Source organism: Vulpes lagopus, chromosome 23, assembly GCF_018345385.1.
Source record: "Vulpes lagopus strain Blue_001 chromosome 23, ASM1834538v1, whole genome shotgun sequence".
NCBI classification, from domain to species: Eukaryota; Metazoa; Chordata; class Mammalia; order Carnivora; family Canidae; genus Vulpes; species Vulpes lagopus.
The window spans coordinates 619,390-631,819 of NC_054846.1; the positions used below are offsets into that span (position 1 = coordinate 619,390).

Genomic DNA, 12,430 nt, shown 5'->3' on the forward strand with positions numbered 1-12,430 from the left:
GAGCCTCCTGCACTGTTGGTGGGAATGTGAACTGGTGCAGCCACTCTGGAAAACTGTGTGGAGGTTCCTCAAACAGTTAAAAATAGACCTGCCCTACGACCCAGCAATTGCAGTGCTGGGGATTTTTCCCAAAATACAGACGCAGTGAAATGCCGGGACACCTGCACCCCGATGTTTATAGCAGCAATGTCCACAATAGCCAAACTGTGGAAGGAGCCTCGGTGTCCATCGAAAGATGATGGATAGAGAAGCTGTGGTCTGTGTCTACTGTGGGATATTCCTCAGCCATTAGAAACGACAAATACCCACCATTTGCTTCGACATGGATGGAACTGGAGGGTATTATGCTGAGTGAAGTGAGTCAATCGGAGAAGGACAAACATTACATGGTCGCATTCATTTGGGGAATATAAAAATTAGTGAAAGGGAATAAAGGGAAAGGAGATAAAATGAGTGAAAATATCAGTGAGGGAGACAAAACATGAGAGACACCTAACTCTGGGAAATGAACAAGGGGTGGTGGAAGGGGAGGTGGGCGGGGGGTTGGGGTGACTGGGTGACGGGCACTGAGGGGGGCACTTGGTAGGATGAGCACTGGGTGTTATGCTATATGTTGGCAAAATGAACTCCAATAAATTTTTTTTTTAAATGAAGTTAAAAAAAAAAAAGACATAGTAAGGATTTGTGGAGTTTTTGTAAATGGCAAGAAACTTTAGTTTGCTAAACAGCATTAATATTTGCATTTAAGTTGACATTTAAAGCTATATTATTTTTATTTTGTTTCTTAACACATAATTGCTTAAATAAATGACATTACATTTTATGACCATAAAATTACCTGGTATTTAGGAAAATTATTGAACTCTTACAATGTTTAGTAACTTTTTAGTTGAATAGCTTAGATTTTGAGTTATAAATAATATACTCTGCACATAATAAGAATTCTGACTTCTTCTTTACAATCATTATAGATTTTTCTTTCTTAACCTATTGCATTCTGACAAGAATTTATAGATAATTCTTATATTCTGGTTTAGTAGAAAAGCTTGGCATAACAAAGTATAGAAATTTTATAGGCTTTTATGATGTACAGTTGATTCTTGTTATTTGTGATAGTTTTCTATAAAGTTGGATTAACACTGAATTAATAGATGCTGAACTATTGCTAGGGAGAAAACATACATTTAGGTTTCTTTTTGTTGTTTGTTGTTGTTGTTGTTGTTGTTTTTTTTTTTTTCCACTTAGGTAAAATCACTGGTCACACATTTTCAACAGAAATGCCATTTTCAGCATATCTGTTTGTTTGTCAATGTCCTTATAAAACAAGCCTGTCTTTTCAGCATTGAAATCCTTCCTTTCCTCATATGCTTTTCCTGGATTAAATTTAGAAGGTGTTTTTAAAGAATCTATTGAGGCATTCTTCTATAACCTACTGATCTACAGAACTTGTTCAACTGAAAGTTTAACAGTTCTTATGCTGTATCACCTTTTGAAATATGTAAGCCATCTATCACTACTTTCAAAAGAAAGGTGATCACTACACTTTTTATATTATTATCAGTTTTCATCTCATGAACTCACAAATTTAGCTGCTTTTCCATAGCTTTATAAAATAGAACAGATAATACTTTACATTTTTCTGGACAGCTTTATGTATAGGTCAGTGAATTTTATCTTTTTTTCTAAATGTACTATATTAGTGATTTATAAACATTAATTGCATAGCTAACAGTATTAGAACTCATGTGTGAATGAAGCTTATCTGATACGCATATTTTTTCCATAATATTTCTTCTTGTGCTTGAGAACACTTGACAGTACTTCCCCACAACATTTGGGGGAGTATTTTAGAGGACACGATCACCAACCAAAAGCATAATGTAGCATTAAATAGACCCCAAAAAGGACACTTGTTAACAGGATAAGAGCTGAGACAGGGAGGGAGAGCATCATCTTGTCTAACGTCGACTGGAAATATGCAGTCTGGGGACTCAAAGTTTACACCTCTCTGCGTATGTCTGTTAATGACCTTGAAAGCACAGCAAGTATTGATTTTGGTGTTACGGATGAATTTTAGCTAGTAGTCAAACTGGCAAATGTGGAATCTGTGAATAATAAACATTGACTTATGGTCAAACAAGTAAAGGTGGCCTACTAAGCAAGAACATAATTATTACTGAAATTTCAAATTATATCTAAATAGCACTGAGTGGTCAACACAGATAGATTATAAGTAATGGGACAGAGTAAGACATACTATGCTAACATATTGAAAAAAAAAAGCTGGAGTAGCTCTATTGATTTTAAGACAAAAAACTTCAGAAGAAGGAAAATTGTCAGGGATAAAAGAACCGTTACATAATGATAAAGGGACCAATTCTCCAGGATGATATTATAAATCTTCATATGTATAAGCCCATTGAAAGAACATCAGAATACATGAGGTAAAGACTAATAGAACTGCTAGGAGAAACAGACGAATCCACTATTTTATCAGGAGTTTAATACCTCTTTATCATAAATAGATCCAGCAGGTGGAAAATTTGTCAGAACATGCTTTAGATCAACAACATCAATCAACTTGATTTAACTGATAAATGTAAAATACTTTATCCAAAAACAACAGATTATTTACTATTCTCACACACAGATGTAGTGCTAAAATAGACTACATAAAATATACCTCTACCAGCTTAAAAAAATAGAAACAATACAAAATATGCTCTCAGACCACAGTGGCACTAAACCAGAAATGAATAACAGAAAGATAATTGGAAAACCCTAAAATTCTTGGAGATTACGGCACCTGGGTAGCTCAGTGATTGAGCATCTGCCCTTCAGCTCAGGTCTTGATTCTGGGGTCCTGAGATTGAGTCCCACATCAGATTCCCCGCTTGGAGCCTGCTTCTCCCTCTGCTTATGTCTCTGCCTCTTTTTGTCTCCCATAAATAGATAAATAAAATCTAAAAAAATCTTTTAGATTAAACGACACACTTGTAAATTACATATGTGTCAAAGAAGGCTCAAGACACTTAAAGAATTCAAACTAAATGAAAATGAAAATATAAGCTATTGAAATTTGTGGGATGCAGCAAATGAAATGCTTAGAGGAAAACTTATGGCCGTGAACAAATATGTGGGAAATAAAGAGAGACCTAAAATCACTAATGTAAACTTCCACCTTAAGAAATTAGAAAAAAAAAAAAACAAGTTAAAGCAAGCAGAAGCAAAGAAACAACAAAAATTATAGTAGAAATCCATTAAATAGAAAACAAGAAATAGAGAAAATCAGCTTATTCTTTGGAAAAAAAAATCAATAAAATTGATAAACCTCTACCCAAGTTAACTAAGAAAAAAAGAGAAGATACAATTACCAACATCAGAAATGAAAAAGGCTACATTACTACAGATACTATGGGTAAGAAAAGGGTAAGAAAGAAATACTAAGAACAACGGTGTGGACACAAATTTGATACTCTAGATGAAATGGATCAATTTCTTCAAAGACACAGTCTTCCCAAACTTACACAAAGAGATGTAGACAGTATGAACCAGGCCTATACCTATTAAAGGAATTAAACACATTTAAATACTTGTGAAAACAGAAAGCACTTGGCCCTGATGGGTTCACTGGTGAACTCTATCAAAGTTTTAAAGATTAAATTATATGATTTCTTTTACAGTGTCTTCCAGAAGATAGAAGCATAGAGAATACTTCCTAAATCATTTCATAAAGTCAGCATAACCCTAATACCAAGAACAGAGCAAGCATTACAAGAAAGGAAAGCTATACACCCATATCTGTCATGAGCACAGATATAAAAGTTCTTCCAAAAAAATTGGCAAATTGAATTCAACACAGTATAAAAAGAATTATGGATTATGACCAAGTGGTGTTTATTTCACATAAGCAAATCTTATCTCAACATTTGAGAAACAATTAACATAATTTATCACATCAATAGAATAAATAATAGAAACTGTTGACTGTATCAACAGATGAGGAAAAAAACATTTGACAAAATCCTGTGCCTGTTCAAGATAAAGACTCTCAGCAAAATCTATAGGGAACATTAAACTTAATTGGGACAAAGATAAGGAACAAAGCAAAGATGTCCACTCAAAATAGAACTCACTGTTTCAAAAAAGATTAATTTTGAATTGTATCCAGCTTTGTCAAGAATTAGGCAATTAGGATAAAAATAGTTCCAGCTGTCCAGCATCTCACAAAGATGATTTGGAAATTATACATGTTAAATGTATATGTTGTATATATAAATTTAATTAATTGAGACAAAATAAATGCGGTTATTCTTAGATTGTATAGATAGGGAAAGTAGCTTCTAATGGTAAGGGATTAGATGTTGGGCTGCACTACTAAGGAATGTTAACTGAGAGTTGTTCCTTTTTAGTGTGATTGGTGAATTGTTATACAACTTAGGACAATTTTTGTTAAAACTCTCATTTTCATGGTTTTAGAGTTTTTTGGTTTTTTTTCTTTCTGATTTGTTTCTAAGTACACCATAATAGCCAAGTTAAAAATCAACAATGATGATGGAACCACATCATCCAACTAGAAAGCTTCTGAAGAGGAAAAGAAACAACAGAATGAAGAAGGAATCTACAGAAAGGGAGAAAATACTTGCAAACTATATACCTAATAAGAGATTAATATCTATACACATAAGAATCTTATCCAACTTAATTGCAAAAAAGCAAATGATCTAATTAAAAATGGGCAAAGAACCTGATAGGCATTTTTCTAAAAAAGACATACAAATGCCCTGTAAGTCCATGAAACGCTGCTCAATATCACTAATCATCAGGGAAATGCAAATCAAAACTCCCATGAAATATCGCTTCATACCTGTTGGAATGTCCATCATCAGAAAGACAATATATGTGGACAAAAGGGAATTCCTCTTGGTAGGAATGTAAATCGGTAACGCCACAATGGTAAGCGGTATGGATGTTCCTCAAAAAATTAAAAGCAGAACTTCCATATGATCCAGCAGTCCTGCTTCCGGGTGTTTATCTAAAGGAGATGAAGTCACTGTCTCATAAAGAAATCTTCACCTCCGTATGCAATGTGGTAGGATTCACAGTAGCCAAGAAATGAAAACCACTTAAGTCCCATTAACAGATGAATGGATAAAGAAAATGTGAGACTCTTTGTCTGTCTGTCTGTCTGTCTGTCACACACACACACATACAGTGGGGTATTATTCAGTCATAAAAAAGAAGAAAAGCCTGCTGTTTGACACGACATGGATAAACCCTTAGGGTATTAAGCTAAGTGAATGAGTCAGAGAAAGACAAATACCATATGGTATCACTTACATGCAGAATTTAAAACAGCTGAACTGGGCAGCCCCAGTGGCCTGGTGGTTTAGCGCCACCTTCGGCCCAGGGCGTGATCCTGGAGTCCCGGGATCGAGTCCCATATTGGGCTCCCTGCATGGAGCCTGCTTCTCCCTCTGCCTGGGTCTCTGCCTCTCTCTCCCTCTGTATCTCTCATGAATAAATAAATTAAAAAAATAATAAAAAAATAAAACAGCTGAACTCAGAAAAACAGCCAGGGGCCGAGTGGTGGGGAAATGGGGAGCTGCTGTCAGAGGGCACGAAGTTACAAGAGGAGTAAGTCCCGGGGACCTTAAGTGTAGGTGGTGACTGTAGTTACCACCACCGTGTCCTACCCTTGAGAGTTGCCGAGAGAGTAGATCTCGTGTGTTCTCACCATGACAGCAGGAACAAGACTGATGACTATGTCAGGGAAAGAGAGGCTGCGGCCGACCTGAGTTGCTGGTTCCCCAGCGTATGTGCCCGGCGGGCCATCGCATGGCACATCTTAACCGACGTGACGTACCGTTATATCGCAGGAAGACTAGGAAAAGGAAGCTGCAAGTGGCTGGGGCGAACATCGACGACTGTCCTTTAAAGTACACTTTGCAAGGGTCAGCAGGGGGACAGACCCGGAAGCATCCTGAGTCGTGTCCTTGCTCGGCGGGCCAGGCCCAAGTGCGCGGCTTGCAGTAAGGCCCGGGACCCCTGAATTCTGAGCCAAAAACACTGATAGGCAAGAAATTACAAGGGCCAAAGCGAATCCATGTTCTGACCTTAAAGGTGCTGTGACAGGAAAGTGGAAAGCGGAGCAAAGAAAAAGTTTCTCAGTGAACAGACTGATGTATGGTCTTAAAGCAAAAATCCCTCTCCCGAAGGCAGCTGACCCATAGCCCTTTGTTGACTTGCCTCTGTATTTCTCTAGTGGTGACTGGTATTTCCAAAGGCGTGAAAGCATCCCAAACGCCTAACGTCACCCGCACAGGGCACATTTAAGGTCCTTTGTTGTTTTCCCGTGAGCTCACACAAAAATGAGCCCGCACGCGTTCATGCTCACACACACACACACACACACACACACAGAGGCAGAGACCCAGGCAGAGGGAGGAGCAGGCTCCCTGCGGGGACCCCCCCATGCGGACTCATCCCGGGACCTGGGTCACACCCGGGCCAAGGCAGGTGCCACCCTCTGAGCCCCCCAGCGCCCCAAGGCCACCAAGAGCTTGCTGCCCCCGGGAAGGCCGTGCAAATTCTATGCAACGTTTCAGTGTTTACCTTCAGGCTCACCAGAGGCCTGAGAGCAGGTTTTAGGTAAGGAAGACCTCATGGGTGCTCGCCAGCTCCACTTCATTTCTTAAAGATCAAAACTTGTTGAAAGAACTCAACGGTTCGCCTCCCTCGTCTCTACGGTCCTTTTCTAGCCTCTCGTGTCACTCACTGGGCACCTGTCCACGGAGGCCCCGCATGCCGGGCTCCACCCTCGGGAGGCTCTGGGGTGTGCGGGGAGCACAGAGGGGGCCCGGTCGGCAGGGCCCCGGGAGTCTGCAGTGCCCACACACAGGGTCCAAAGGGGAGGGATTACTTGGAGAGAATCTTGGAAGGAATCGGGATGCAAACTAATAGGAGGAGAGGAGAGCGCTCCACGCAGGGGACTGTGGGCTAGTTCACAGACACGTGGAGAAGCAGATCCAATGGGGGAGTAGCAGAAAGTTCAGTTTGGCTGGAAATGAAGCAGAAAAGAAATAGGCTAGTAAACAAACAAGGGCAAAGAGCGATTTTTTTCCCTAGGATTGACTGATAGATTGATTGATTGATTGACTTTTTGGTTTGGGATTCCATTTAATGTATTATGATAGACATTTAAGGATTTAAGGCAGAAACACATCAAGATCAGATTTGCGATTGAGAGAACAAGTCACTTCACCATTATTGTCCTTTTCTATTATTTTTCTCCTCATTCTCGTTGTTTGCCCAGCTTTTTGTTTTAATCTGTTTGCCTTCTGCTAGGCAGCAGCTCTCTGCAGCCGCATTAAGGTCCCAAACAAGGTAAAGTGAAAGAGGTTACAGGCAGAGCTGAGAGGGGTAACCGGGCTTACCGAATCCTTGGAGCGCCCCCCCCAGCATTTGGGCATCCGCTATGGGGCTGAAATTGGGAGCTGGGAAGATGGTTCCTTGCACCTGGTGGAAGAGCCAACGAGAAAGAGGTTGCAGTGTTTTATAAGAAAGATTCCAACATTTTTTTTTTTTTTGGCAGATAGATGAGAACAAAAATACATTCTGTATGTTTAAATTCCCCCAGGACATGCATTCACGACTATTAAACGAGTGTGTTAATCGTGCGTTAATTGTATGGAGCAAATTTGGTTGAGTGTTTTTTTTTTTTTTTTAATCCATCGGCCTCTATTATATTGGTTCTATTATTTATCCACGAATTTGAGATTCCAGGGCCAATAGGAGAAAATGTGAGAATCAAATAAGTGTAAATCTTTGTAACAACAGCAAACATTTTCTCAGGAACTGGTGGCTATTTAAAGAAACTGAAAAGATAATTCCGTTATCTTGTCTGTTATCGTGTCTGAATTCACAACATTCACATGGGTTAGAAGCGGCTCTTGCCACCACAGCTTTTTTAGCCAGCAGGGGCCCTACAATCATATGAGAGAAAGCCAAAATATTTGAATTTAGATTGCCAGTTTCATAAAAATCTAGGTGGTGTAGATGAGGCAGAGATTTGTTTAGCTGAGGCCTACCCTGCGGAGGAAAACGCAAAAACCTGGCTGACGTTCCATTTAAATTTTCTTTCTTGCTAGTAATAAAATAGCAGAACTTGCTATTTTAATAAAATAAAATAATCTGCTAATAACATGGCAGATTCTCTCCAAAATATGTCAGGCTTTGAACCCACACGGTCCATTATTTCAGACAGAGCCAGCCAGGACTAGCCCCCCCGTCATCAAACTCAGCACAGGGCAACGATCAATCAAAATTCATTAAGCCTGGGAGCTGTGCCCCGTCGGCGGCCGGTGTGGCCACAAACCCTGGGGAAACGGCTTCCCACGACAGGTGCGTCCACGAGACCCCGAGAACTCAGGCCTTCACCAGCCCTTCCACGCGCATAGTATCCCAGCTGAGGATGCGGTTTTCTAACTGCAGAAAATTAATTAATTAATTAACGAGAAAATTGCACCATAATTTCTAGTCCAAGACATATACTGACAGCAAAATATTTATGAAACGATTTTAGGGGGATGAAGAAACTCGTTCACTTGAGTTAAAAATGAAAAAAAAAATACATTCAGTTCGGATTTCCTTTGATTAGGATCATGGTCATGAAGCTGTCCGTCTGAAGTAGACTGGAAACCCTATAATCATTGGGATACAGTCGTATTTTCATAAGTGCAAAACCTTTTCTTCAATGCCGACGTGCACGGATGCTTGTAAGTCCAGTTAGAGTGTGGTCTGCGTCCTAGGCTGCCAGGCCGCGCGGTTGGCTCCCCTGCTCAGGTCCACTGGACGTGGTCTAGAGTCAAGTTCTCTAGAGCCAGGCCTCAGCTCCGTGGGCCGGGCACCTAGAGGCCATATGACTGTCACCTCCTTATCCCCTACACTTCCCCCTGGGACTCTACTAAGAAGTCAGACTTTGGTTCTTCTGTCATTTAGTAGATTAAGCCTCGGCAGCAGATTCTAATGTAAATTCCTAGGCCAAGTTCTCCTCACCTGAAGCATCTTCCTTTAAATCCTGTTATCCTAGAAGAATGAAAGCTTTAAACTTTCGAAATAACAGGCATCTATCGAATGTGAAAAATTGTTTTCTGCTATTTGTCACTGCCTTTTTGTCTACATGGTTCTTTCTCAGTTTTTTCCCCCCATTGGGACAATCAAGATTTATTTTGAGCCGTGGAAACAGAGATACTTTATTTCCCCTGTTTTAGGACTCGGATGATTTGTTTGGACAAGTCTTATGTGGACAATAACCATTTTTTACCTTAATTTTGCTGACTGCTATCAGCCAGAGGGCTGTTTTAAACTATAAAAGAGAAAATAGTTTTGAAAACAATTTAAGACATTCTGCTAAACACGCGTAAGTCATCCAGGCAGTTTTAAAGCACGGAGTATGCAAATGTTTACCGCAGAGCATTTCATTGCTGGCTAGACTAGAATTTTCCAGAATTTCTACTGGAGTAAGTGCTATAAAAGAAAAGCATTTACCTTTATTAAACAGAAGAAAAAACAGCTTTAAATGCTATAGATAAAAAGCTATAGATAAAGGAAGTTGTAAATGTTTATTGTGATTTATCAGACACAATCTGTAGTTGAAAGGAAAAAGTCCAGTTTTTTCCTTTAGAGTTTTTTGTTGTTGGTGATCCTTGTTGGTTGTACTAGTGCAACATATTTTTATGATATAATATAAAAATCATTTTTTTTTCATTTTTTTTTGTTACAGTCCTCACCTTCTTTGCCATTTAAAGCCCTTATTTCCTTATCAGCTGGGATTAAAATAATACGCTAAAAATGTTTTGGAAAAAAAATTAAAGAAAAGTAAAGAAAAAAGTAAAGTAAAGTAAAAGTAAAGCAAAGTAAAGCAAAGTAAAGCAAAGTAAAGAAAAAATTGTAAATGCTTAGTAATTCACTGGACACAATTTTTCTAGTAAGCGTTTGTCATTTATGGCCGTTTATATAGTAAACCATTATATTTATTTTTAATATAATAGTAAACCATTTAAATATACCCCCTATTTAAATATAATAGGAAAGCATTATATTTATTTTTATGCTAATTATTTATTTCATTTAAGCTCAAGTCAGCCACATGATTCCACATAAGGTACATAATGTTCCTTTTACTAATTTTGTCATTGGGATACTGATTTTATCCTTTAATGGTAATATTCTTCCAGATTTACTAAGAGGCGATTGATATATAACATTGTGTAAGTTTAAGTTGTTTTAACATGATTTAAGCTGTATGACATGTACATGTATAGCGTGTCCAAGATGACCACAGTAAGGTTGACTGACACGTCTATGGCCTCACGGTTGCCTTTTTATTTTTCTGATAAGAACATTTAAGAGTCACTCTTAGGAACTCTCAAGTATATCATACAGTATTGCTAAGTAAAATCACCGTGCTGTACGGTAGATCCCTCACTTCTTTTCCTTATAACTCGAAGTCTGTACTGTGACAAACCTCTCCCAGTCTGCACCACCCTCCCCTGCCAGCCCCTGGAACTCACGTCTTTTAATGATCAGTTTGACTAAACTGACCAGTTAAGTCTATTTAAACAGTCAATTACTAATTTCTAATTTTGTCCCTGGAATGAAACAATTATGTAAAAAAAAGATTGATTAATGGTTTGGGCCATAAAACTTTTTTTAAAAGATTTTATTTATCTATTGATTGATTGATTGATTGATGAGAGACACAAAGAGGCAGAGACACAGGCAGAGGGGGAAGCAGGCTCCATGCAGGGAGCCCGACGTGGGACTCGATCCTGGAACCTGAGATGATGACCTGAGCCTAAGGCAGATGCTCAACCCTGAGCCCCCCAGGTGTCTCGAGCCATAAAATTTTTTCAAAGGATATGATGTACCTAAAGGTATATATTCATCTACTTTTAGGTAATTTGATCTTTCCTTTGGATATTTTTCCCCAAATTTGTGCTCAAGCATAGTCTATGCATTCCTAAATACCCAACACCAGGCTCTCCAATGAAATGAATCTATTCTCACCACTTCTTCTACTAACTCCCTAGAATTTACTGCATTTTAATTTAAAATCAGAACCTTATGTTTTCTTATTTGCTACCTATTCTTAAAATTGGGAATTTCACTGAGTCATATATAGTACTTGTTGCTTATAACATGTTGCTGTGCTAAGTAGCTAGTCTTTGGGTCCATTAATTATCCTTCTAGTTATGTTTTATACCTGTTGACTATGTTATATCAAATCTATGCAGTGAGACTTCTTTTAAAAAATATTCTCATCCACTGGCGATGTCACTTTTGTTAAATAGTTTATTTAAAAAAATGAGATTTTTGGCTGAATGACCTAGCTTTATACACAATAAATATGATAAAACTTTTATTTTTTTTTACAAATGCAGAACATACATGAATTAAGAAGATTCTTTTATTCATTGTGTTTATCGTATTTGTTGCTTTGTATTAGAAAAACTGAACAGAGGAATAAATGAGACAAACAAGAATCACCCTGGAGGAGAAGGTGCAGGAGAGGGAGAGGTTCCTAGTTTCCCAGGGCAGAATTTTTTCCAACCATATGCATGAGCAATGAAGTGATCTGGGAAATGGGAACACGGCGAGTCTCGATAGTTGACTTCTGTGAGGAGCAAAGAGCAGAGGTGAGGAGCGGCAAAGACATTATGACCAAGCGACATCTAGAGATTCTTAAGCGGGAGAGTAAAATAATCTGATTTGACCCCACAAATAACCCTGTATTCCAATGTGAAGGATATAACCAGAAGTGATGCCGGTGGCAGAGATAGCTAATTTGGAAACTCAGTTGGAATTTAATGCACCCCTGAACTGAGACAAATAGCATACACTTAATAAATACAGATTGCTTAGCTAACTGGATGCAACTTAACTTTTTAAGATATATTTTAACAACACAGTAACACTAGTTAAATCTTCTGAAAGAGTCCGAGCCTGTTGTTTCAGGTGTTTTTGAGCATATATGCCTTTTAAAGCAATGCTATTTTTAATACACATGTTCCTAATTTTTCACATCTTAGAGCTAATTGGAAATTTTGAAAAATTGGATGCTTTCCTGTATGACGTGAAAATAATGAGCATATGGTAAAATTATTTTATTTTTATTGCTCTGAAAACTGGCAGATTTAGAAATAGTATCACTTGTCGAAGGCAAAATAAATTCTAGTGCTTGTCATTTAGATTTAAATTCTTACCACAAGGTAATCAAAATATAATCTTTGCTTCTAGTCATTTGTGAACTCGGGTTTTGACAGAGGAATACAAAATACTCCCTTTTTTAAAAGACAGAATAAACTGCCCCATAAACTCATTAAGCAGAAGAGCATGAGTGATTTGTAGACTTAACGTTGGTTCTAGA

At 38.3% G+C, this 12,430-nt stretch overlaps 1 protein-coding gene across 2 annotated transcripts in view; it reads right to left on the reverse strand.

The window, feature by feature from the left end:
- The window catches only part of ANXA10 (annexin A10), a 100,756-nt gene that overhangs the window by 59,754 nt on the left and 28,572 nt on the right, over window positions 1-12,430 (reverse strand). For both annotated transcript variants that reach the window (XM_041738629.1, XM_041738628.1), the window contains exon 2: window positions 7,437-7,518. In XM_041738629.1, the coding sequence (XP_041594563.1) occupies window positions 7,437-7,518 (82 nt within the window). The remainder of the gene's footprint in view (window positions 1-7,436; window positions 7,519-12,430) is intronic.